This window comes from Symphalangus syndactylus, chromosome 5, assembly GCF_028878055.3.
Source record: "Symphalangus syndactylus isolate Jambi chromosome 5, NHGRI_mSymSyn1-v2.1_pri, whole genome shotgun sequence".
Classification (NCBI taxonomy): domain Eukaryota; kingdom Metazoa; phylum Chordata; class Mammalia; order Primates; family Hylobatidae; genus Symphalangus; species Symphalangus syndactylus.
In genome coordinates, this window is record NC_072427.2 from 27,656,204 (window position 1) to 27,680,784 (window position 24,581).

At 51.9% G+C, this 24,581-nt stretch overlaps 1 protein-coding gene across 4 annotated transcripts in view; it reads left to right on the forward strand.

The window, feature by feature from the left end:
- Positions 1-24,581, forward strand: part of ACSBG1 (acyl-CoA synthetase bubblegum family member 1) — a 61,622-nt gene that overhangs the window by 15,037 nt on the left and 22,004 nt on the right. For 3 of the 4 annotated variants that reach the window (XM_055277582.2, XM_055277583.2, XM_055277585.2), the window contains exons 2-3: positions 9,839-9,939; positions 24,065-24,285. In XM_055277582.2, coding sequence (XP_055133557.1) covers positions 9,839-9,939; positions 24,065-24,285 — 322 coding nt within the window. The remainder of the gene's footprint in view (positions 1-9,838; positions 9,940-24,064; positions 24,286-24,581) is intronic. The other variant, XM_055277584.2, reaches the window with a different exon arrangement.

Here is a 24,581-nt window from a genome sequence, read left to right on the forward strand (position 1 = left end):
CCAGGAGTACGAGACCAGCCTGACCAATGTGGTGAAACCCCCTCTGTACTAAAAATACAAAAATTAGCCGGGCGTGGTGGCGCGTGCCTGTAATCCCAGCTACTCGGGGGGCTGAGACAGGAGAATCGCTTGAACCCGGGAGGCAGAGGTTGCAGTGAGCCGAGATCGCGCCACTGCACTCCAGCCTGGGCGACAGAGTGAAGACTCCATCTCAAAAAAAATAATAATAATAAAAAATAAAATAAAATAAAACATTTTCCAAAAGGGTCTGATGATGAATGGTTGGATGCAGGGGTTTAGAGGACCCTGAAGTGCCCCACTCTCTGTACCTCCCCATTCCTTGTCCCTATCCTGATCCACCCCAGTCACCCAACAGGCCTGAGACTATTGGGTATGGCTGGCTTGTTAGGAGCATAAATTCTGGAACCCACTTGCCCAAGTTTATATTGTGACTCTGCTAACCAAAGGACCTTGGCAATTTCAATAATTTCTCTGTATCTCAGTTTCCTCATCTGTAAAGTGAGGGTGGTGATAGTACCTCATTGGGTTCTTACGAAGATTGCATGTGTAAGGTGCATAAAACATTGTCCAACACGCAGTGCTGGGTATGTGTTAGTTACTAGCTAGTACTGTGATTATTCCTGTCTGGTTTTCTTCTGCCCTCTTGGGCCTGGGGGCCTGGCAACACCCAACTTTGCAGACTTGTCCCTACCTGCTGCAGCAGAATTCCAGCCCAGAGCCCTAGATGACCAGTCACAGAGAGAAAATGAGAAGGCCTTTTATCTGTGACATCTGAGGAAACAGAGTCCCAGAATGAACCAGGGACTTGCCCAAGGTCACAAAACTGAAACAGAGCCTGGGCTAGAAGCCAGATGTTCTGGTGCCCAGAGAACTTTGTCTTGGGTACGGCCAGGCTGCTTGCCAACTCCTTTAGGGCTTTGGAGTGGAACTTGATGTCTGACACATTTATTTGTATACAGCAGGCTGTGGGATTTGGCATGACAGAGTTGGACACTATGAGCACTGCCAATTGGGTAAGAAGTGAGCTGGCTGGGCTGCCCCACCCGCCCAGGCAGGAGCCAAGGTGGAGCTGAGATGAGCCTTGGGTGCTGAGGCCTCTCAGCAAACACACTTCCGCTGGGATCTTGGGCTGGGGGCTTCAGTCAGTCAAGGGCTCCAGGGTACCTGCTCCAAATATGTTCTTTCTGGTAGATTCTACGGGGATATGTGTTAAACCACCCCTGCCCTCACCCTTTCTGAAAGATTATAGGTCCCTAGCAGATTTCTGCTCAACCCAAAACCTTACCCATGTGAGCTGGAAAACCAAGACTGGGGATGGTCCACAGCCCACGTCTATCACCTTGGCCTTGACTCCTCTCCTCTGCACTAGCCTCCCATACTGTCTCCCATGAAATAATCAGACCTTTACTTCTTGCCAGCTTTCTTCCTTCAACATCATTATACCCCCTCCCCAAGCCTGGGCCCAGCAACCCTGCAAAGAATGAATCTTTGTTAATCGATCCCATCATCTCTAAATCTTCAAGGCAGGGACCGTGTCCATTTTTGTCACTTTACCCCCTCATCCCATGCAACATCTGGCACAGAGGAGGTGCTAAATTAATACTCATGGAAGGAAGGAGGATCCTCAGGGAACTGTCAGTCACTGGGGCAGGGAGAAATCAATTCCAACTTTGGGAATAAGGACTTAATTCACATTTTTATTTCATGACAGGCCATTATATTTTTTAAAAAAGCAATACCCAGTTTCTAAATGCTGAGTGCCTTGGGAGGAGATCAGCCAGGGCAGCTCCAGGAAGAAGCAGGAGGGCTGAGGTCCCTCCCAGAGGAGGCAAGGTCTGAAGAATGTCATAGGCGGCTCTACCACAGCAGGTCAGCCAGTGGGTTTTGTAAGAAGACGAAAGGGTAGATTACACATTTCCTAAGCCTTCCTGATCTTGGAATGAGTCATGTGCTGGCATTATAACTGTTGAGGTTTCCTTCCTTCCATCCATCCTTCCTTTTCTTTCTTTCTTTCTTTCTTTCTTTCTTTCTTTCTTTCTTTCTTTCTTTCTTTTCTTTTCTTTCTTTTCTTTTCTTTTCTTTTCTTTCTTTCTTTCTTTCTTTCTTTCTTTCTTTCTTTCTTTCTTTCTTTTCTTTCTTTCTTTCTTTTCTTTTCTTTCTTTCTTTCTTTCTTTTTCTTTTCCCTTCCCTTCTCTTTTCTTTTCTTTCTTTCTTTTTCGAAGTTTTGCTCTTGTTGCCCAGGCTGGAGTGCAATGGCACAATCTCAGCTCACTGGAACCTCTGCCTCCCAGGTTCAAGCAATTCTCCTGCCTCAGCCTCCCAAGTAGCTGGGATTACAGGCATGCACCACCATGCCCAGCTAATTTTGCATTTTTAGTAGAGATGGGGTTTCACCATGTTGGCCAGGCTGGTCTTGAACTCTTGACCTCAGGTGATCCACCCGCCTCAGCCTCCCAAGGTGTTGGGATTACAGGCATGAGCCACCGTGCCTGGCCACTGTTGAGGTTTTCAAACCTCATCAATTTGGGCACTGTGCATCCAGAGCTAGCCTTGAAGGACATTTGAGGACATTTCTATTTTCATTCTCTACCAACATCAAGTATCAGTGACAATTCCATTCATTAACATCATGGCTCAGCCCTCACCAGAAGAGAGGGAGGAGGAGAAGAGAAACAAGTTCATCTTTAGCTCTTCAGGACAAAGGAGAGGTCTGAATTCCTTTCTGGGATTCGCTAGGATTGGGGTCGTTAATATAGCATGGGCTTCCGAAGTCCTGTGAGAACAAAAAACAGCAAGAAGTCCTGTGAGAACAAAAAACAGCATTGGGGTGCAAAGTGCATTGGTGGGGGTCTATGGGGGGGCTCCCAGCAGCTTCTCAAAAGGGGTCCTAATGCATCAGAGGCTCAGGACCAGTACTCGAGTCAAACTGTTAGGGTGTCCTGAAGTGGCAATAGGCAAGAATTGCTGAGGTGTAATTGAAATTTGGTGAAGGGTAGAATTCTCTCGAAGCTAGAGTGCTGGCATTGACCTACCAGTTTAGGGTAGCAATCTGACAGTCGTTTGCCATCTGACTAGGTGGAGGACCTTGAACAACCCTTGTCCCAATTACTGCCTCTGTACCCTGCTCCTTGCCCTTAAAATTAGGGCTGAGGCTGGGCCCGGTGACTCACTCCTATAATCCCAGCACTTTGGGAGGCCGAGGCGGGCAGATTTCTTGAGGTCAGGAGTTCAAGACCAGCCTAGCCACCATGGCCAACCCCATCTCTACTAAAAATACAAAAATTTGCCAAGTGTGGTGGTGCACACCTATAATCTCAGCTACTCAGGAGGCTGAGGTAGGAGAATCACTTAAACCTGGGAGGTGGAGTTTGAAATAAGCCAAGACTGGGCCATTGCACTCCAGCCTGGGCAACAGAGTGAAACTTTGTCTGAAAAGATAATAATAATTAGGGCTTAAAATTTCCCCCTAACACTGGCTAGGGCTGCCTCCATTTTTTCACCTCATCCAACCCTCACTCATGCCAGAGGCAGTTTGGAATTTGGGAGTCGTAGCTTGCAGGTAATAATTAAAGATGAGGGAGTGTGTGAGCTCCCTAAGGGGGAGAGGGGACTGAGACGTGGGCAGATCACCAGGGACGGCCCCCAGGAAACTCCAGGAAGCAGGAAGATGCTGGTGGGCGCTGGCTGCTGCCACAGACCGGCTAGTCCCTGTAGTGAAGGAGGAGGTGGAGGGTGGAGGGGGTATTAGAAGGCACAGGGCAAGGTGCAGGGCTATTTGTTACCATGGAATAGGGGCTCTCCTGTGGGAATGGGGGGAGCTGGGGTGGTTGGCTGAGTTTTATGACATGCACATACTGGGTAACCTTGTGTATGTAGCATCCTGGCTTCAGAGCAGGCCGTGGAGACCCCTGTTCACAATGCTGGCTCTGCCTTTTGCTGCCTGGGCAACACTGAGCAAGTCTAGCGTTCTATCACCTTTTTTGGAAAATGTGACTACTAATAAAACCTACATTGCAGGGCCATGGAGAGAATGGGAGAAGCCAACACAAGGCGCTCGGCATAGTACATGTGCTTAGTAAAGAACCCAACCAAACAAAAAGACGAGCTTCTCGCCCAGGCCTGGGGGACCCAGTGGCAGGAACTGTCTCCCGAGGCTCTGCCAAGGATGACGGCCAAAAAACTGCCTCTCCTGCCCACAATGGCAGGTCCTTCTCCTGCTGCCCTCCCTTCTTATGTAAGAGCCACACAGGTGGGCAACTGGGTCCTGTGCCATATAGGTCAGAGGTATCTGGGGCCACACCTCGACAGCAGCCCTAGGGCAGGCTGGGGCGGGTCCCCACTCATGCCCAACCCCACTGCCTCATCACCCAGAACCTGGGGCATCCACAGCCGCTGGCTCCCATACTCAGCATGCCTTAGCTGAGGGAGCAGAGGGGATGCTGAGCCCTGTGCCTGCCAGGTGCAAGAAGGAGGAAGGTGAGCACCCTGGGGCAGCCAGACCCCCAGGCACACCCTCTACCGTGAGTCCTCTATGGGGGTCCTCCGGCTGGGAACTGGGAATTAGGAGGGAGCTGCCAGAGGCCCGGTCTTTGAGGTGAGGCAGTCCATGCAGACCAAAGAGAAGCAGGGGGCGTGGGGTCCACCGCGCAGGGTGATGGGGAAGCCAGTGTGAATCACCATCGCAGACTATACTGTTGCTATTGGGAGCATCGGGCTGTGCACAGGCCTGTGTGACTAGCACTGTGGGGTTTGGAGGAGGCATTGCTCTCCCTGTTTGGGGATTTTAGGATATGGGGAACTAGTTAGGCAACACCTTCCACGGAGAACATTCTCCAGCCATTGGGGAGTCAATTCTGCTTTGCCCACTGAGCAGAGAGAGGTGGGAACTACCAGAAGTGATGGGGAGATGGGGAGGCTGGTGAATGGTAGCCAGAAGTCTCTGCAGAGCAGGAGTCTTGGAGATTTTATTTATTTGCTCATCAGTTGGCTGTGGGGTATGGAGACCACAGCCCCAAGGCAGCCACCTCCTGTGAGGCATTCTCCATTGAATCTGAGGGTGTTTGGGTTTACGAGGCCATAAATTACAGCAGGGTGTCCCACCCCAGGAGCAGATGAGTCATGGCCAGGAAAGATGGCAGCTGTCCCCTCGCCCAGCCAGGCTGCCAGCGGTGACTCACGCTGTATCTTTGTTGCAGGGCGGTCCGGTGGAGCTGGGCCTCTCTGGGGCTGCTGTGGCTCTCCCGGGGGGGGACTCCGTGACACATTCTCTGAGGTTCTGGCTCTCTCCTGGGCGAGCTCACAGATCGCAGCCACCCCCCAGGCACCATGCCAGAGGTGCTCCTGCTCAGGTCTGCCAGCTCCATCCTGAGGACCGCGTAAGGAACAAGGAGCCCACCTTCCCCCGCCTCCCGCTCCCCAGCCAGTCTCCCAGGGAAAGTAGTTGGCCCGGAACCTGGACCCCCAGACTTGGGTCTAGGGTTTTTTCATTCTGTTGGTCACCTTCTCAATCTTGCCAAGTTATCTTTTTCTTCTTGCGCCCCCAAAGATCTGTGAAAGCTCATGCGTAATAATGATGAGAGCTGACTACGTACTAAGCACTTCTCATATATCACCTTCTCCTTGCAATAGCCACAGGATACGGGCAGAAAACCGAGGGCCAGAGAGGAACCGTGACTCGGCCACATAACTAGTAAAGTGAGTTGTGCCCAAGCAGGCAGACAGACTGGTGAATTTTGATGCTATCCTGTTTCAAGAAAGCATTCATTGAGCACCTACTTCATACACAACAGTGGCCTGGCTGCCGAAGGCTGAGTGAGAAGAAAGGGCAACAGAAATAAATAGGAAACGGATCCTCATCCATGAAGCGTTCACATGGGAAATGAGGGTCCTTCTCAATTTATGTGTCACACACATAGTGACAACTTGAGAAGGTTTAGGTCCAACCAACATGTACTGAGTTCCAACAGTGAGTACTCATGGCCAGAGGACAGAGCTGAATCAGAAGTGGCGCCAGCTCTCAAGCTATGTGTGACCGTCAAAGCCCAAACCTAAGTGTCCAAGGGCCATAGGGGTGAGAGGGTGTTGGGGAAATCTAGGAGGGCTTCCTGGAGGAGGAGTTGAAGGAGGCTTGGGAGGCTCTGTGTGCAGATGGTTCCCATCAGCTCCTCTGGCAAGGTAGAAGGAGTAAGGAGACACCAATCCACCAAGAGATGGTTAAGAGAAAGGCGCAGTGCAGACACTCCCAGGCTCCTCTGCCCCCCACACACATCTTACATCATACTTGCTCAAACACGCCCTTTGTTTTCTTGTTCCCATGCTGCTGGGTAGGTGCCGATAAAGTGTTTTTGTTTTCTGTGAAAGGAGAGCAAGGCAATGAGCTTAAAGTGTGCTTATGTGAGCTGAGGTCAGAGGATGAATCCTTGTTCTCATCCGGGTGAAAGAGGGCCACCCTTGCAGGCTCTTCTTCCTCCTGGGAATTCAAAATGCAGACAGAAGCCAGTCAGCCTCCTCAGGCCATTCTCCCACCATTACTGTCATTCAATCATGTTAGGTGACTTCTGCCAACCTCTGGAGTATTGCCTTCCAGAAGGAGCATAATTTTCCAGAATGATAGGAATAATATGTTAATCGCCTTCGGCGTGCTCATGATACTCACAATGACAGTAACATCAACTCACCTGTAGGATCATTTACGGCCACCTATCCTTCCTAGAATAGCAGCAAGAATTAGGAGAAGGGCCCAAAATGCTTCTGAGGAGTCAAGACAGAGTAGGGGCGGCTCCCCAAACCTCAGCTTCTTTTCTTCAAGGAAAACCTGATAGGTTCCATTGTGGAACATGTCCCCGATGTAACCTATAGTTCTAATGAGCTTGTTTTCTATTCTGCTACAAAAAGAAATGGCAATGTAGGAGTGAGATGAATTGCTAGAAGCCAGCACACTGAAAGTAGCAAGAAGTGACTGCTAGTCACAGAGGGAGGATTAAAAACTAAAAAATGGCCGAGCATGGTGGCTTGCGCCTGTAATCCCAGTACTTTAGGAGGCCAAGGCAGGAAGATCACTTGAGCCCAGGGGTTGGAGACCAGCCCTGGCAACATAGCAAGATCCTGTCTCTACAAAAAATACAAAAATTAGCCAGGTTTTATGGTGCGGGCCTGTAGTCCCAGCTACTCGGGAAGCTGAGATGAGAGGATTGCTTGAGCCTAGGAGTTTGAGGTTGCAGTGAGTGGTGATGGTGCCCCTGCACTCCAGCCTGGGTAACAGAGCGAGACCCTGTCTGCAAAATATAAATAAATACATACATACAAAATAAAAACTGAAAGACGAGCAGTACGAACAACAACGAGTGTGAGACAGCACTCACGATGAGGAGAGGCAGATGGCCCGAGCAGTTTCACTTGTTTCTGTGTGACAAGTCAGGTCAGGAAAGCCTGTTACTGGTTATAACTCTGAGTGAGCAGGAAGTTACTGGAGGTTTAGCACATTCTATTTCAGATGACAGCTCCTCAAAGGGACCACCTCTCAAAGCCCCTAGTAAGGAAAAGATCAGGCTTAATTCATTTGGAAAATTAGGTTTTGACATTCTCTTAATCATGTGCCCCAAATTCTGTAAGCATAGGGCATAGAGAGTTGAATCAGTGCCTTGGGCCAGCCACAGGGATAAGGAAGGTGTTCTTGTTAAACTGATACTGGCAGAGGGCCAGGGTCCACCCTCTCATTGACCATGGTTGCTGGACAATATCAGTGTCTGAGCAACAAGAAATTTGACATTGCACTGGGTGCTGGCCCTCCAGGAAAAGGCACCCACCCGCAGCAAGAAGGTGCTGCCAACAGCCTCATCGTCCCTATAAACAGAAGGTTCTAATTACGATAAGTACGTTTGACCCATGGCTTCCTTTGGTGGCTGTCTTTTCATTTAGTCTTTGTGCAGTTATTTTAAAACCAGAACCAGTTTACACTAATTTTCTGTGGGGAGAGAAGTGCTGCCCGTACCTTTTGATTAGGAGGATTTAAAAACAGGTTTGTTTGTGATGAAGCAGTTCAGATGGTGGGACATTACAGCCAAGGACAGCCTCCTGCCTGGCTAATGTGGAGGTGGCCGCCCAGCTGGTGATCTCAGAGGCTGATTAGAGCTGCTAACTCTAATCTGGGGTGCTGTCCACCCTGCTGTCCACCGTCTTCTGAGAACACAGGCTGAGATGGGGCATGGACATCAACCAAGTTCACAGTCTTCCCCAGATGATCACAGTGCGGGCCTCTGAACCTAGCAGTGTACGTGTCCCTCGTTGGCTGTCACTGCCTGAACCCAGAGCTCAGAGGCCATTTGGTAACATTGCAGCCCAAAGTGGAGGCAGCTTCTACCTGGCTATCCCAGAGAGCTGTAACCAAGGATCCAAAGTCAGTAGGACGAGTTTGGCAGCATTCGGGCGCCTCTGTCTGCTCAGCACAGGAGGCCTCGCCCCGGAAGCACGCGTTGCCATCTCTTCAGTTTTTCCACAACCTCCCTGGAGTGGGTCGCCATAGCAATGGAAGGGCTGCTCCAGGCCTGTGGCCCAGGCCTTGCTCACAAATTTCCCAAGAACGGCGCCACCTCGGTTCCCCAGTCATCCCCCTTCTCATTCCCCTCCCTTCATAACTTTCTGATATCTTTCGCTTTAAAACCTATCTCAGGTTCTTAAACAGACGGCTGCCAGGTGGGCCTAGGTGTGTTCACAAACTTAGTTTTGTTCGGAACCTGCAGTGCCGACAAGGAGTAAGGCTGAATGTGAGAAGCAGGTAATTGGCACGGCTTCCTGGGAACTGGGCAGGGATGGGGCTAGCCCCACCCTGACTGACAAACAGACAGGACTCCCTGGAGCCAGGGTCCTACCCTCAGGGACACCATGACCAGCTGCACAGGTTGCATGCGGCACAACTCCAGCAGATTCTGTTTACATAGTTGTTGACTGTGAAATGTGTCTCTGGAGTTGTATAATCCTGCTGCAGTCCTGAAGTGTGTACTGAAATCCAGCCGCTCGGCCATCTAGAAGGTTGAGGTCTAGCCAGGTGAACCCTGAGGAAAAATGGTGCTGAAGGGCAGTCAGGCTGAAATGATAATGAAAGCCCAGAAACCCATGAAACTCGGGCTGGCCAGAAGGGGAGACCCTTTAGCCAGGGTCACCGAGCCTGGGAGGCGAGGGGGGATCTGGGTCAGGAGTGAAGGTAGAAATCCCTGGGCCTCAGGTCTCCCTGGACCCGTGCCTGTCTTCTCCATGGAGTGAACAGACATGGGGTGCACCCACAAGCACATGGAAGAGGGGAGGCTCTCACTGGGGGCTGGAATAGGACCCCTGAGAGCCCTATGAGTACCTGCAGCTCCACTCAGAGTTTCTGGGCGTGGCTGGGGACTGGTAGGTGCAGGGAGTGACAGGTGGGGGAAGCCCCGCCCCAAAAGTCTGCCCTCTCCAGGAGTGGTGTTCAGAATCCTCCAGTGCCGACCTCGGCTCCGTCCTCATCCAGGTGGGGACGCTGAGACCCTGAGAGAGGCATGAACTTGCCCAGAGTCACACCACGAAGTAGAGCAGAGAAGGCCTTGAATTCCCTTTCTCCCGAGCCCTCAGAGCCTGCAGGGAGGCTGGGTGGGGGCAGGGTCAGCCCCTACAACCACTGAGGTCTTGTCCCCTGACTCCCACTGGGGTCTCCTCTGTGGACGGCCCCAGCATTTGCAGGAGACAGTGTCCCCCTGGGGGTGCTGAGATGTGTGCCAGGCCGGAGTTCCTGAGCCCAGGCCAGTCCCCCACGTTCTAATGAATGTTTTTCCTGGTCCCCTCACCACCCCAGCTCACTGACTGACAGGCAGCCACTCTCCAAAGAGTCCCTGAACCATGCTCTCGAGCTCTCAGTGCCAGAGAAGGTGAATAATGCCCAGTGGGATGCTCCAGGTAAGCCAGCTGGGGGTTGCGGGGTGGGGCAGGGCGGGAAACTGCACTGTGCCGGGTGTGCTGGAGGGGTGGGTGGTGTGGGAGACCACCACACAGAACTGCGGGAAGGAGGAGCTGGGGATCTTGCTGGTCTCCATGCTCCCAGGGACCCCACCAAGCCCCTTCCTTCATGGCTGCCGTCAGGGCCAGGCGTGATGGAAAGGAATGGGGGATGGGGAGATTTCTTCTTCAAGAAAGTTGGGGAGAGGCCAGAGATAGACAGGTAGGACATCATCTGGGGCCAGGCCTTGGGAACTTGGATCTCCAGCACAGGGTTGCTGAGGGACAGGAGAAAGCCCAGATAAGCAATGCCTTGGGATTTTCGGCCTGGTTAACTGGGGCAAGGGGCAGGCAGACGGGTGCAGGCTAGAAAGGTTTGTTTTGGAGGCTTGAAACATTACATGTTATTTTCTTGATCTCCACCATGAAATAATTGTGCCTTAAGGAAGGCAGAGTTGTTTACTCTGACTCTGAAGAGTCACCAAAATGATAATAACAATAATAATAATACAGCTTTTGTGCACTTTTATTGGCTGCACAACAACATTGTAGCAACAACAGAAATTTAAAAACAAAAAGAAAACAATAGGTACCCAGCACAGAGGGTCACTGCTGCCGGACCAGCTGCCCCTCTCGCAGGCCGAGGGTCTTGGGTGGCTTTGGCAGGGATCTGGCCTGAGCTGTGGGGGTGGGTGTTTCCTCTCATGCCCCCTGCCCTCGCCTCAGAGATAAAGGAGAAGGGACTGGGCCAAGAAGAGGACCAACTGGTTTCTGAGAATGGTTTGAAAAATACTGGAGAGAGGCCAGGAACAGGGCCAGCTGGGTCCCGGGAGCCTCCCACGTTCATCCTCCCAGGATTCCAAGGCATCTCGCTGACTTGCTGAGCCACCTGGGTCAGGTCCTACCAACTCGCTTAGGCTCAGACACCCCAGACTTTATAATCCCTTCTCTGGGGTGCCCAAAGAGCAGGTGTTGGCACCAGGGGCCTGGGCCACAGAAAAACCCTGGAGCTCGGCAAGTCCTGAGTATGAGTGATGGCACAGGCATTCCTGCAATTCGAGGGGCAGGGAGGGAGCCAGTGTGGGGGAGGCTCCATGTCCCTGGGAGCCCCAGAAAAGCACCTGGCATCCCGAGGGAGAAACATGTAATCCCCAGCCCTGTGGGCCTCAATGGCTTCATCTGAATGGCTGTCGTCTGGCAACCCTGCAGCAGCAGACACGCAGCATGGGCAGATTTTAAACAAGCAGGGGAGGGAGTCCCAGAGAGGGTCCCTTCAGACAGGGCTGGAGTAGAGGCATCTGAGCAGCCAGGGGCCAGATGGGGGACAGGGAGAAGGCCCTGAGTTTAATGGCGAGGCAGGGCCTGGGTGGGCAACTGCAAGGGAGGTGACAAGGCCATCACAATCTAGTGTATCAGGACTTTGGGAAGCTGGCAGGGACGGCCAAGGTGGGCGTGCCCCAGGATCCTCCACCCTGTGTGCTGGGCTGTGAGGGAGACTGAGATGGACAATCTTCTTTCCTGCCCTCAAAGAACCCCCAGTTTGAGGGCAGACAGGTCCTCTGTAAAGGGCAGGGACAGGCTGAGGAAGGAGGGCTGCTCTCTGGGAGTTGTGGGGAGAAGGTGGGCCTCCTGCATTAGAAGGACCTCCAGCTGTCCTCAGAACCTCAAGCTCCCTCTAGGCCTAGAGGTCTGGACTGAGTGCTCTGCCCTTGGGAGTTCAGCTTCCAGGGCTGGTGACAAGGAGAAAGGGGCAGTTTGGGAGGGGCTGAGGAGGCACCATGGTTGTCAGCAGACGCCCAGAGCGGAGGCCACCGAGGAACCCCAAGTGCTGCCAGGGCAGTGCTGAGCAGGCGTCATGGGCTCCCACAGACCTGGCTCGCGGGCCGTGCTCTGCCCAGCACCCTCTCCTGCAGCCCTGGTGTCTTTGGGGCTGGAGGGGGAGCCTCTGCGCTACAGCGTGGGTGAGTTGCAGATTCTCATGGACGGAGTGTTCACCGCGTGCCAGGCCTGGAGCGGAGCTTGGACTCTTTCTCGTGGACTCCCTAGAAGCTTAGGAGCCCTGGGTTCTAGTCTCTGTACAAGAAAGGGGATTGGGGCTGGCACAGATTGGGAGGGGTCTTGAGGCTGCGCTTTCACAAAGCACTTTTGATGAGATTGAGAAAAGGCAACTATCCCTATCAAAGACTGCTGGGGAGGAGGGATTCATGGGATTAGGAGAGCTGAAAGTCCTCCTTCCCCACGCAATTGTGCCCTGACTAAGAAAAGCCAAGCCCTGTGCTAAGGGACTTTCTTGTATTCTTTCCTTTTATCTTCGTATCAGCAGCAGGGAAAGCAAATGTATCATTCCCATTTGGTAAAGGAAATGGAGCTCAGACAGGGTTAGTGATTTTCTCAGAGTCACACAGCTGGTAAAAGTTGGAACTCTTAACTGGCCACACTGCCTCTTTGGGACCTAGATAGCATCATGCAGTCTGGTCTTCCAGGTCTGGCCCCCCCAAGTCTGGCCAGCCCCTGCCTCCCTTCCATCTAACTGCAGACCCTGGCAGCCCCTCTGGGGAGCTCTTGGAGTCTTGTACATAGGAATCAGTGTTCACTCTGGAGCCCTCGGAGGCTCCCAGATCTCTTTGAGTTCCCAAAAAGTTTGAGGTCCTGAGCTCTGGTCCCCAGGCTGAGTTCTGAGCTGCCCAGATGGCTGTACTCCCAGGGAGCAGCTGCATGAAGTCAGGCCACAGAGACACTGGAATCTGACCTTCACACAAAGGCAGCCTTGTGCTGGGCCCTGGAGACACATTACTTTTTACTTTCTAGGCCTTTCTAGATAGAGCATGAAGCCCAGCTGGAGAAGGGCAGCATTGAGACCACAAAGAGGGGAGGGCACCCGGGGTGAGCAGCTGCTGGGGATGAAACTGCTGGAGGTGCTGGCCAGGGCTGGCTCCCCACTCGCTTTCTCCCTAGGAAACTCCCACACCCACTAAAGGAGCTTTTGCAGTTGGGAAGCTAGGTGCTCAGCCCCACTTGTCTCCAGTCCAGTGAAGCCCTTTGTGGGTCAAGGGATTTGCTGGGCCTCCCTCAGTTCGTCACTCCCACCCTTCCCAAATGTTGCAAGGGGTGGTGTTTCAGGCTGGAGCTATGAGCTAGGGAGCCAGAAAGAGGCCTGATACAATGCTTGTCCTCAAGAAGCTCACAGTTTGAGGCCGGGTAGCAGGAGGAGGCCATTGGGATAGTGGAAGGCAAGAGGACCTGCCTGTCCCCGCAGCCTCTGATGGGGGTCGCCAGGAAAGGCTTTCCAAGGGTCAGAGGAAATGAGTGCCAGTGATTCCTTCTCCGTGCTATGGAAACAGGTAATCCCGGCCCTGCCAGCCAAAATGAGTGGAACCTCTGGGGGTCCTCAGAGAAACATTTTCCACAGGGGTCAAGGCACCCACCCAGCCCCTGCCTGGACAGCCTCAGACACTGCCTGGGTGTCCCCTCCTAGGACCCTGCCATGTGGGGCAGGTCCGGGGCAGGCCAGCCCAGGGCTTCTGGCTGGGATGCCCAGGTTCTTGCTCAGACCTGGCTTCTCTCCAGCGGATGGAGACGCAGCCTGAGGTCTCCTGCACATCTCCTGAGCACGCTCACTTTTACAGGGGCAGGTAAAGCCCATCTCAGGTCCCTGACCCCGGTGGTCCAGGCCTGGACAGGTGGAATCCTAGAGGCAGGGTTAAAAAGCGAAAACAATGACTATGGAGGAACGCATAGAGAACGTCTTGTCTACCCCAATTGTAGTTGAGATGGGGAAACTGAGGCCCAGGGTCATTCTGCTGTGGTGGCCAGAACTCAGAGCTCTTCAGTCGCCATCGACAAGGCTGGGAGTGGCAGCTGCAGGGGCCCTCTCCCCTTGGACACAGAGGAACTACCAAACAGCTGACAGACCCTTCTGTGCTAGGTCTTGTCCTTATTTCTCTTCATGTTCTGGGGCCAATGTGGCCTCTTCCTCTTCTGTATCCCTGAGAGTGCCTTGCATTGGGCTGGCCCTCAGCACAGGGTCCTGTGTTGGAGAGAGGGGCCCTCCTGGGGCTGGTCCCTGCCTGGCCTTTGGAGGAGGGCCTTTGGGGTCGGTGCCCTGCAGGACCGTTCTCGGAGAGAGATCTGTCCTAGACCTGAGACCCACCTCTTCCTCAGCACCAGTTATTCCTCCATCTTCACAATAAGCTACTTTCCTGCAGCCTTTCCCATAGACCACAGAAAACAGCCCCAGCCTCCTGCTCTCTGCTCTTGTGTCGTTTTCCTTCCCGGCTAGTTGAGTGACTGCCTTTGCTCTTTAGATGCCTTTATTCCAGAACCCCAGAGAACACAGCTCACTGCCTGCCCAGTGGCTCTCAGCATAAAGGGTGGATTGATAAGATACAAGCCAGGGTCAGGCCAAGACAAGTGGCACAGGGAGGAAGCGGGAGAGGGAGAGGGAGGCAGCAGAGAGTGCCAGCCTTGCCTGGGAAAGCCCATCCCCAGCTCTCAGCTGACTTGGCACTTGGTGGGCGGGCAGTGCACTGGTGGCGCTGCATTGGCAGCAGGCAGCGAGCTTTCTGGGTTCTCCACTGCGCTCTAGATCTAGTCATTGGTTGCCTTTTGGAGTCAGCTCCTGTTGAGATCTGGGTGCCTTGCTGGGCAAGAGAGACTTTGACTGTGTCCTGGCCCCGTTCTTGGCTGTTACTACAGCAGTGATCTTAGTTTGGGCATGGCACAGAGCTGATGGTTGTGCCCCTGTTGATGGGGCACAAAGGGGAGATGAGGACTACTTTAAGGACTGGCAGTCATCCTGATTTCCTAAGTCTCTCCTACCCACAGGAAACCACCCGCAGAGAGGCAGGCTGAGAGGTGCCACAGCAGACCTGGGCCCACTCACATCCCTCCTTCATGCTTGGTTCTGAGCTGCCCAGCATGTGGCAGAGTCAGGGGACTGGGCACACTGTCCTTCACCCCGAAACCATCCAGGGGAGAGTAGACTTTGGACTCCCAAGCTTCCATTCACTGAACTACTGACACAAGGCAGCTGCCAGGACCAACTGAGGTCTAGTCCCAACTCTGCCTGTAACTTTGCAGTGACCTTGGCCATCCCTGTCTCTCTGGGATTCAGTTTTCTCATCTGTGAAAGGGCCATCTACCTCTGATATGCTGTGTGTGGGAACTCCCTGCCCCAACTTCCCAAGATCACCCATCTGGCTGAGGTCTCTGCCTATATTCCTGATGCAGCTAGAGGCATCATATGCTTAATTTGATTTATTCTTTCAGCAAACACTTATTGCAAGGTCAATGCTTGCATCAGAAGCTCAGAGTCTAGGTACAAAGGGGAGAGAGAGATGTCTTGAATACCCACAATGTGCTAAGCCTTTTAATAATAATACGTTGATACAGATCTTTTCAGTGTGGTCTATGCATTTCTGTATGCCCTTTCTTTGGTCCCCTTTTCATTTGATGTTATCCTGTGAACATTTCCGTATGTCATTAAATATTTTTTTGTACTTTATTTTAATGGCTGCATGGGAATCCATGATATGGCTCTACCATAATGAACTGAATAGGAGACCAGTCCCCTGTTGGACATTCGGGTTGTTTCCAATGGCTTTGCTAATAGGCACGGAGCTGTACAGATATCCATCTCCACAGTCTCGCTGTACATGTCTCTGATTGCTTCCCTTGAGTAACTTCCAGGAAGTATGATTGCTAAGTGCAAGGATGTTTCTGTTTCAAGCCTTTGGATATATATTGCCAGTTGCCCCCAAGAAAGCTATACCAGTTCGTGTTCTGCACTGCACTGCACCTTCCAGACAGTGGATATTGTCTGTTTGCCTGATTGTACCTTTGCTGCTTCAAGTTCTTTCCTTTTAGGAGAAACCTAGGGAGAGAGGGAGGTTAGGAGATGAATTCAGATGGCTTCAGGAGATGTGGGTTATTGTGAGGAAAGGCAGGGAAGAAAAGAAGCTTAGAAAGAGGCTAGGAGGAGGCTGGGAGTGGTGGCTCACGCCTGTAATCCCACCACTTTGGGAGGCCGAGGTGGGCAGATCATGAGGTCAGGAGATCGAGACCAGCCTGGCCAACATGGTGATACTCCGTCTCTACTAAAATACAAAAAATTAGCTGGGCGTGGTGGCACGCACCTGTAGTCCCAGCTACTTGGGAGGCTGAGGCAGGGGAATCGCTTGAACCCAGGAGGCAGGGGTTGCAGTCAGCCGAGATAGTGCCACGGCACTCCAGCCTAGCGACAGAGCAAGACTCTGTCTCAAATATTAATAATAATAATAATAGGAAAGAACATAAAAGAAGAAAGAAAAAGGCTAGCAGGGAATGGGAAGAATGGACCTTCCTGGCTCCCTGCTCAGGTGACAACCAGCATTGCTGCAACTCAGTTTCTCCCTGCCTTGCTGCCACCACCTGCTTCTGTGCACTCCACTCACTATGCTGTGACTTCCACCACCCCATTATCTCAGCTTGGCCATCCTGATCTCTGCAAGTCGCTCCCAAACTCTGCAAGAGAGAGCCTCTAATTATCTGTCACCACCTACAGGGAGCACTCCCACTAAGCAGTGCTCCTGCGCAGCAACCTCATGTGCCTTTGGCCAGGGCTTGCAGCTCCAGTCTTAGGCATGTGGTCGGGGTCGCAGGGCCAATGTCCAAGGCTCAACAGCTGTGGGCAACCCCTTCTGACTGTTCTGCCTTGCATTTGGCACACCTTGCCAGTAGCTAAAACCCAGGCCCAGCCCTTCTAACTCATTGTCCAGAGACTTCTTCTATAGAGAGGGAGATTGGCAGAGGACACAGTGTGGGCAGAGGACACACTGTGAGCAGAGCCCACAGGTGGGAACACATGGACATGAGAATAACGGGGAGGATTGCACACCCCAGGCTAGAAGATGCATCTGTCTTCCCTTCTTTCAGCTCTCAAGGGCAGGAGTGAGCTTGGCAGCTGGCACCCAAGGCTGAGGCCACTGAACTGTGGTGGGCCCAGGTCAGAAGGACACTGAGCAGGGCAGGCCCTACCTAGGTCTCTCAGGGGTGCAGGATGGGAAAGCAGGCTGGCGTGTCCCGCTTGGGTAGATACCTGCTCTGTGAGCCTGTCTCTGTGCTTAAGCACAATGTGCCCTGTGTCCTCATTGGCCACCCTGGGGGGCAAGGGTGAGGTGGGGGAGAGATGAAGGCCTGAGTCCTCTAGACACACAGTCACTGGGTCTCCAGCCCTCCTAGGACTAGGATGGGGCAGAGGTCAGCTCATTCTCCCCCAAAGAAGAGGCCCCTGGCCTCTGCTCGAGGCCGGGTTGCCGCTGGTAGCCAGGACCCAGAGAGGAGGCAATCTGACTTCCAGAGCTCCAGGCTGGTGGGAGAGGCAGCCCTGACCATGACCCCATCCTCCATTAGGCTCAAGGATGGGAGTCTTTAGTGAGGAGGCAACATGTGGTCCTTGAAGAGCGGTAAAGTGTGGATATGTGATGGAGGGAAGGGGGTAAAGTGTGGATATGTGATGGAGGGAAGGGGGTAAAGTGTGGATATGTGATGGAGGGAAGGGGGTAAAGTGTGGATATGTGATGGAGGGAAGGGGGTAAAGTGTGGATATGTGATGGAGGGAAGGGGGTAAAGTGTGGATATGTGATGGAGGGAAGGGGGTAAAGTGTGGATATGTGATGGAGGGAAGGGGGTAAAATGTGGATATGTGATGGAGGGAAGGGGGTAAAGTGTGGATATGTGATGGAGGGAAGGGCATTGCAGGCAGAGTCACAGCACAGGCAAAGGCACAGAGGCGGGGAACCAAAGGGAACTGAGAGCAGTTCAGGTCGGCTGTAAGGAAAGGTTGTGTTGAGGCTGGGAAAGGTAAGCGAGCCCCTTGGGGAGGGCCTGCCTTAGAAGCCCTGGTATACACGCCTCCCTGTGGTCAATGAGAGCTATCGGGGACTTTTGAGCAGGTCAGACCTGGGTTTAGCAAGGTCACTCCGGGAGCCTCAGGAATGTGGGAAAAGGCCGGTGGCTGGAGGTCATGGCTGCCCAAGGTCACCCAACCTGAACCTGGCATAGGACTTGGCAGGAGGCATGATAGTCCTTTCCCAGAGGAGATGAGAGATGTGGTGCCAGGGTCTTCCTTGAAGTTCACCGTAAGAGGCAGCACCCCATGGGAACAGAGCAGACTTGGGTATGGAACTGTGGGGGTTTGGATGCCAGCTCTGCCACTCAACTCTTTAGCTGGGAGGTGACAGTGGTGATGGGCAAAGAATGGCATGGCGCATGGCAGGGGCTCAGTAAGCAGTAAGCAAGAGATGACCGGGGCCTCAGCGAGGGAAGGGGCAGCCTCCTTCCCACCAGGATCTCCTCTTCCAGCTGGTCTAGGGGCTCAGACAGGTCCTGCTGGCTCAGCTGAGCTTGTGCAGAGAAAGGGCTGGGTCTTGCAGCTGGCCAGGAGGCCTTGTCACCCTTCCCAAGGGTGACAAGGGGTCCTCCAGGGCCAGGGCTCTTGTCCCTGTCATGAAACAGCTGGGCTAATAGGAGACTGACCTTGCAGACCTACGAACCTTCCTTCCCTTCCCATGCCTCATTCCCTCCTTCCAAGAAGGATGTGAGATGACCTGACACAAAAGCACAGGCTCCATGGAAGAGGAAACAGGAAAAAGACAGAACCATGTAGCTGATGGGAGAGGAGAAATTAGGTGAAGAATTCTGTCCAAAATGTCCATCAAGATTTTAAACACTCTTTTCTCTTGATCCGGTAAACCTCCTTCTAATAATCTAAACCTAGAAGGAGGGCTAGAGGCTGGGTATCACTTGAGCGTCCTTCAGTGGAGAGTGGCAGAGTAAATTATGATAGGGCCCAACCATGGAGTACAACGCAGCCACACAGCATGCACACGGTGAGGCAGGCATGTTAATATCAGCAACGTTAAATATGGATGATTTGGCTAATGGCTAGGTTTGATTTGATTCATATGATTTAAAACATATATTTGGCTGGACTCAGTGGCTCACACCTGTAATCCCAGCACTTTGGGAGGCCAAGGTAGGAGGATTGCTTGAGACCAGGAGTTCAAGACCAGCCTGGGCAACATAGCAAGACCTTGTCTCTACTAAAAAAAAAAAAAAAAAAAAAATCAAGCTGGGAATGGTGGCATGCACCTATGGTCCCAGTTACTTTGTGGAATGGCCAAATCGATCTAATTAGCATATGCGTTACTTTACATACTTCACACACCTGGCTAAATTTTTGTAGAGATAAGATCTACTTTTTGTAGAGACAAGGTCTCTGTCTATTGTTCAGGCTGTCTGGAACTTTTGGCCTCAAGCAGTCCTGCCTTGGCCTCCCAAATTGCTATGATTACAAGCGTGAGCCACTGCACTTGGCCTGTAGTTTTTTGTATAATAGAAAAATATGGCCAGGCACAGTGGCTCATGCCTGTAATCCTAGCACTTTGGGAGGCCAAGACTGGAGGATCGTTTGAACTCAGGAGTTCGATACCAGCCTGGGCAACATGGCTAACCACCCCCCACCCACCTGTCTCTACCAAAAATACAAAAAAATTAGCTGGGCTTAGTGCTGTGCTCAGGAGGCTGAGATTGGAGGATCTTTTGAGCCCTGGGTGACAGAGTGAGACCCTGTCTCAAAAAAAGAAAGAAGGAAGGAAGAAAGGAAGGAAGGAAGGAAGGAGAAAGAAAGAAAAGAAAACAAAAGAAAAAAGAAAAGTATTGCGCTGTTCCACGTCTCTATCAAAAGCAGAGAAACAAAAGGTGGACTCCAAGGGCCATGTGTCTAAAGGAAAATGAGAGGGAGCTCATTTCTTCGTGGAAAAGAAGACTGCCTCTGGTTTCATTTGCAAATCCTGGGCCACTTCATTCATTTATTATGTATTACTATACATTATTTACTATGATGCTGATACACTACCCGCCTGGTCCCATGAGCATTTTGGGTTTGCTACCTGTGATTAATACATTAATAAGATGATCTGTCTTCCCTGCCACCTTATTTTTCATAAAAAGCAATTGCAACAACAAAATAAAACCTAAGTCCTTGTATGAATATTTGTAGAAAGAGGGCCTATCACTTTTTCTGTCATAGACTGCTGAATTGTTTCGTATTTCTTGAAACAAGTATGCATATTTTTGTCATTAAAAAGAGATTATAGGCCAGGCACGGTGGCTCATGCCTGTAATCCCAGCACTTTGGGAGGCCGAGGCAGGCAGATCACCTGAGGTCAGGAGTTCAAGACCAGCCTGGCCAACACGGCAAAACCCCATCTCTACTAAAAAATACAAAAATTACCCAGGCATGGTGGCGGGCACCTGTAATCCCAGCTACTTGGGAGGCTGAGGCAGGAGAATCACTTGAACCTAGGAGGCAGAGGTTGTAGCGAGCCAAGATCCTGCCACTGTATTCCAGCCTGGGCGACAGAGTGACACTTTGTCTCAAAAACAAAAAAAGAGATTATAGTGGCTGGGCACCGTGGCTCACGTTTGTAATCCCAGCACTTTGGGAGGCTAAGGCGGGTCAATCACTTGAGGCCAGGAGTTCGAGACCAGCCTGGCCAACACAGTGAAACCCTGTCTCCACCAAAAAATACAAAAAAATTAGCCAGGCATGGTGGTACATGCCTGTAGTCCCAGCTACTCGGGAGGCTGAGACAGGAGAATTGCTTGGACCCAGGAGGTGGAGGTTGCAAGGAGCCGAGATCGCACCACTGCACTCCAGCCTGGCAATATAGTGAGTGAGACTCCATGTCAACAACAAAAAAAAAAAAAAAAAGAGGAAAGAAAGAAAAAAGAGAGATTATAAATGCTCAAGTTAAAACGTTTGGCTTGGAGATCCCAAGACTCGCCTCTGCTCTTCTTGGCAACCTGGGTGAACAGGTGAATACAGAGGAGCGTGAGCTTCTAGAGGTGCCCATGGGAGAAAGTCACCTTTTCTGTAGTCCAGGCGTAGGAGGAATCTGTGCCAGGGGAGGGAAGAGAACTAATAACCACTGAGAGGCAACTGGATGCCAGGCCCTGGGCATGCTCTGAGGGCCATTGCACAGGATTCTTGCACCACTTTGCGGGGGGGTCAACATTCTCTTTTTTTTTTTTTTTTTTTTTTTAAGACAGAGTTTTACTCTATCGCCCAGGCTGGAGGGCAGTGGTGCGATCTCAGCTCACTGCAACCTCCACCTCCCAGGTTCAAGCAATTCTCATGCCTCAGCTTCCCAAGTAGCTGGGATTACAGATGTGCATCACCACGACCAGCAAATTTTTGTACTTTTAGTAGAGACAGGGTTTCACCATGTTGCTCAGCTGGTCTTTAACTTGTAGCCTCAAGTGATCCGCCCACTTTGGCCTCCCAAAGTGCTAGGATTACAGGCATGAGCCACCATGCGGGCCCTCTCTCTGTTTTTCTTAAGTAGCTTTATTGAGCTATAATTTATATGCCATGAAATTTACCCATTTTAAGTGCACAATTTGATTATTTTTAGCAAATTTACATAGCTGCAAAACATCCCCACAATCCAATGTTGGGACATTTCCATCACCCCAAAAAGATCTCTTGTGCCTATTCCATGGTCACTCCCCACTCCCACCTCCAGCCTGGGGCAACCACTAATCTGCTTTCTATCTTTTCTGCCTTTCCTTTTTGGCACCTGGCTTCTTTCACTGAACATGTTTTTGAGTTTCATCTATGTTGTAGCCTCTATCAATACTTTATTCCTTTTTATATATTTTTAATTTATTATTTAATTTCATTTAATTTTTTTTTTTTGAGGCTGGGTCTCACTCTGTTGTCCAGGCTGGAGTGCAGTGGTGCGATCATGGCTCACTGTAGCCTTGACCTCCCATACTCAAACAATCCTCCCACCTCAGCCTCCCAAGTAGCTGGGAATACAGGCACACAACATCACGCCCTGCTAATTTTTTTTTTTTTTTTTTTTTTTTTTAGAGATGGGGTCTCACTATGTTGCCCAGGCTGGTCTTGAACTCCTGGGCTCAAGTGATCCCCCGCCTCAGTCTCCTCTCGTGTTTACAGGTGTGAGCCACTGCGCCGGGCCACTTTGTTCCTTTTCAGAGCTGAATAGCGTTCTACTCTCTGACCACATTTTGTTTTTCATTTACCAGTCAGTGGACATTTGGGTTGTTTCAATTTTTTGACTCATAAACAATGCTGTGAAGAACATTTGTGTGTAAGTCTTCGTGGGGACATGTGTTTTTATTTCTCTTGGGTAGATACCTAAGAGTGGGGTTGCTGGGTCGTACTGTAGTTTTATGTTTAACTCTTTAAGAAACTGCTAACCTGTTTTCCCACATGACTGTACCGTCTCATTCCCACCAGCACTGTATGAGGGCTTCTGTGTCCCCATGTCCTCGTCAACCCCTCACATTTGCAGGAGATGAAGATGCAGCTGAGAGAATGGTTTGTTAGGTCAAACAGCACGCAGAGGCAGAATTGAGGTTTTTGAACCCAGGTGTACCTGACTTTCTGGTCTGGGCATGGACTTTAGCAAAATGCAACAGTTAGAGGCTCTGAAGAGGCAGATCAGCGGGCCAGGCTAGCATCCCAGGATATGGGGCAAGGCTTGGAGAGGTCTGAGGAGTGATTGGACGGGGCTTAGTGGCCTTGACTCACGCCACTCCCTGAGGGCTCAGGGCTCCCTCATGGCCAGTGACAGGGGCATCCATCCCAGAAGGTCTTGGCCTCTGCCATACATAGGATCTTCTCTCTGGCACCCTCCCCTGCCCCGCCTGCATTTCCTGCAGGCTGCCATGTATCCGGTTTGGGTCTGGATATGTCCTTGTCATCCCCACTTCCGGCCCTCCCCAGGAGGAGGAATGGGCTCTCCTGTCCCAGCCCCCAGATCTTTACCTCTTTCTGCCAACCTCAGAGTCTGCATGCAACCTAAGAGTGTCAAAGAGGAGGAACAAGCTCATCTAGTTCATTTGTCTGCCTCAGGGAAGGACCGGTGACAGGACAATAGGTGAGGTGGGTCTGGCCAGCAGGTGGCAGGTCAGCCCCACCTGTCCTGGCCAGCCCTCATCTCTTCTCACCATCATGGTGGAACCACCACCCTTGCCCCAAGGAAAGGAGGTCTCAGGGGACCAAAGGGTCCAGACCACCCATCGGAGCTTCCTCTGCAAATTTGGAAAAAAGAGGAAGAAGGAAAATGTGCATTTATGGAGCACCAGCCATAGGTCAGAGCTTCTTCATATACACCCTTTCTCTTGATCCTCATGTCCACCCTGAGAACTGAGTCCTCATCTTCCCCCTGAAACTGACTCAGTGGTTCGGTGGCTTGTCCAAGTCTTGCATACTAGGTGGAAAACCTCTGTTCCCACCCACCACACACAGAGTAAGCCTCTGACTCTTAAAGGCTGGGTGGCACCCCAGACAGTGTCCTAAGTGTGAGCTGTGGAATCAGGTACAGCTGAGTTCAAATCCTGACCCCCCCTGCACTTCCTTGATGTGTGATCTTCGATAAATGACTGAAACTCTTTGAGCTGCAGCTGCCCCATCTGTGCAATGGAGCTCTCCAAACCAATGCTGTGAAGACTAAATGAGACACTTCATTTGCAGGGGGAGAATGAGCAAAGATTGTTGTTATTTCCCGAGACTGGGAGACTTCAGGCTGGAGAGCAGGGCTGATGGTTTCCAGTCTCCTCCAGACCCTCGGGAGGGTCGTTCTCTTTGGTGCTTTGACCTTCTGTCTAGTTGGATCTGTCCCCAACCCATTCACAGGAGGGTAGGGAAAGACAGACACCCTGAAGGCACCTGGAGATCTGACAGTTCCACTGCCCAACCTTGGGAGGCAAATTCCAACTGGGATAAAAGAAGGAACAGTGTGTCTAGGACTTCCATCTGTCCTCCAGTTATTTCCTCTCCTCTTCCTTGCGGCATCCCTAAACTTTGCTCTTCCTTCAAGGCTGAGTCAGACCTCCTCCTCTAGGTGGTCTCCCAGCTTACCCCAGCCTACCCTGGCCTGCCAGCCTCAAGGCCCAGTACCCAAGGCATTGTCAGCACCAGAAGGGCTGCGAGCTCCGCCCAGGGCAGGACAAGTGTCCCCTGAGGACAACCTCAGGCTGGCATGATCCAAGCTGTGGTCTCCCCACCCCACAGAGGAGGCGCTGTGGACGACTCGGGCCGATGGGCGGGTGCGCCTGCGCATAGACCCCAGCTGCCCACAGCTTCCCTACACTGTGCATCGGATGTTCTACGAGGCCCTGGACAAGTACGGGGACCTCAGCGCTTTGGGCTTCAAGCGCCAGGACAAGTGGGAGCACATCTCCTACTCCCAATACTACCTGCTCGCCCGCAGAGCCGCCAAGGGCTTCCTGAAGGTAAGGGGGCCCCTCATGGCAAGGCCTTGCCCCTCCCCAGATGTGCCTGCCAGCTCTGGGCCTCACAGGCCTCCTCTCCAACTGCCCACTGGGCAAGGCTCTTAGAACAATAACTGTAAAAGCTGTCACTGTGCATGGAGGTGACACTCCATGGTGGGCCCCGTACTGAGCTTTTATTTGCTGAGCCCCTACCATGTGCCAAGCACTTGTTACTCACTTTTAATTTGTGATCACATTCAGGGGCGCTGGAAGCCCAGTGTGCTGGGCTGAGGGGCCTGACAGACTTCCTGGGAAGG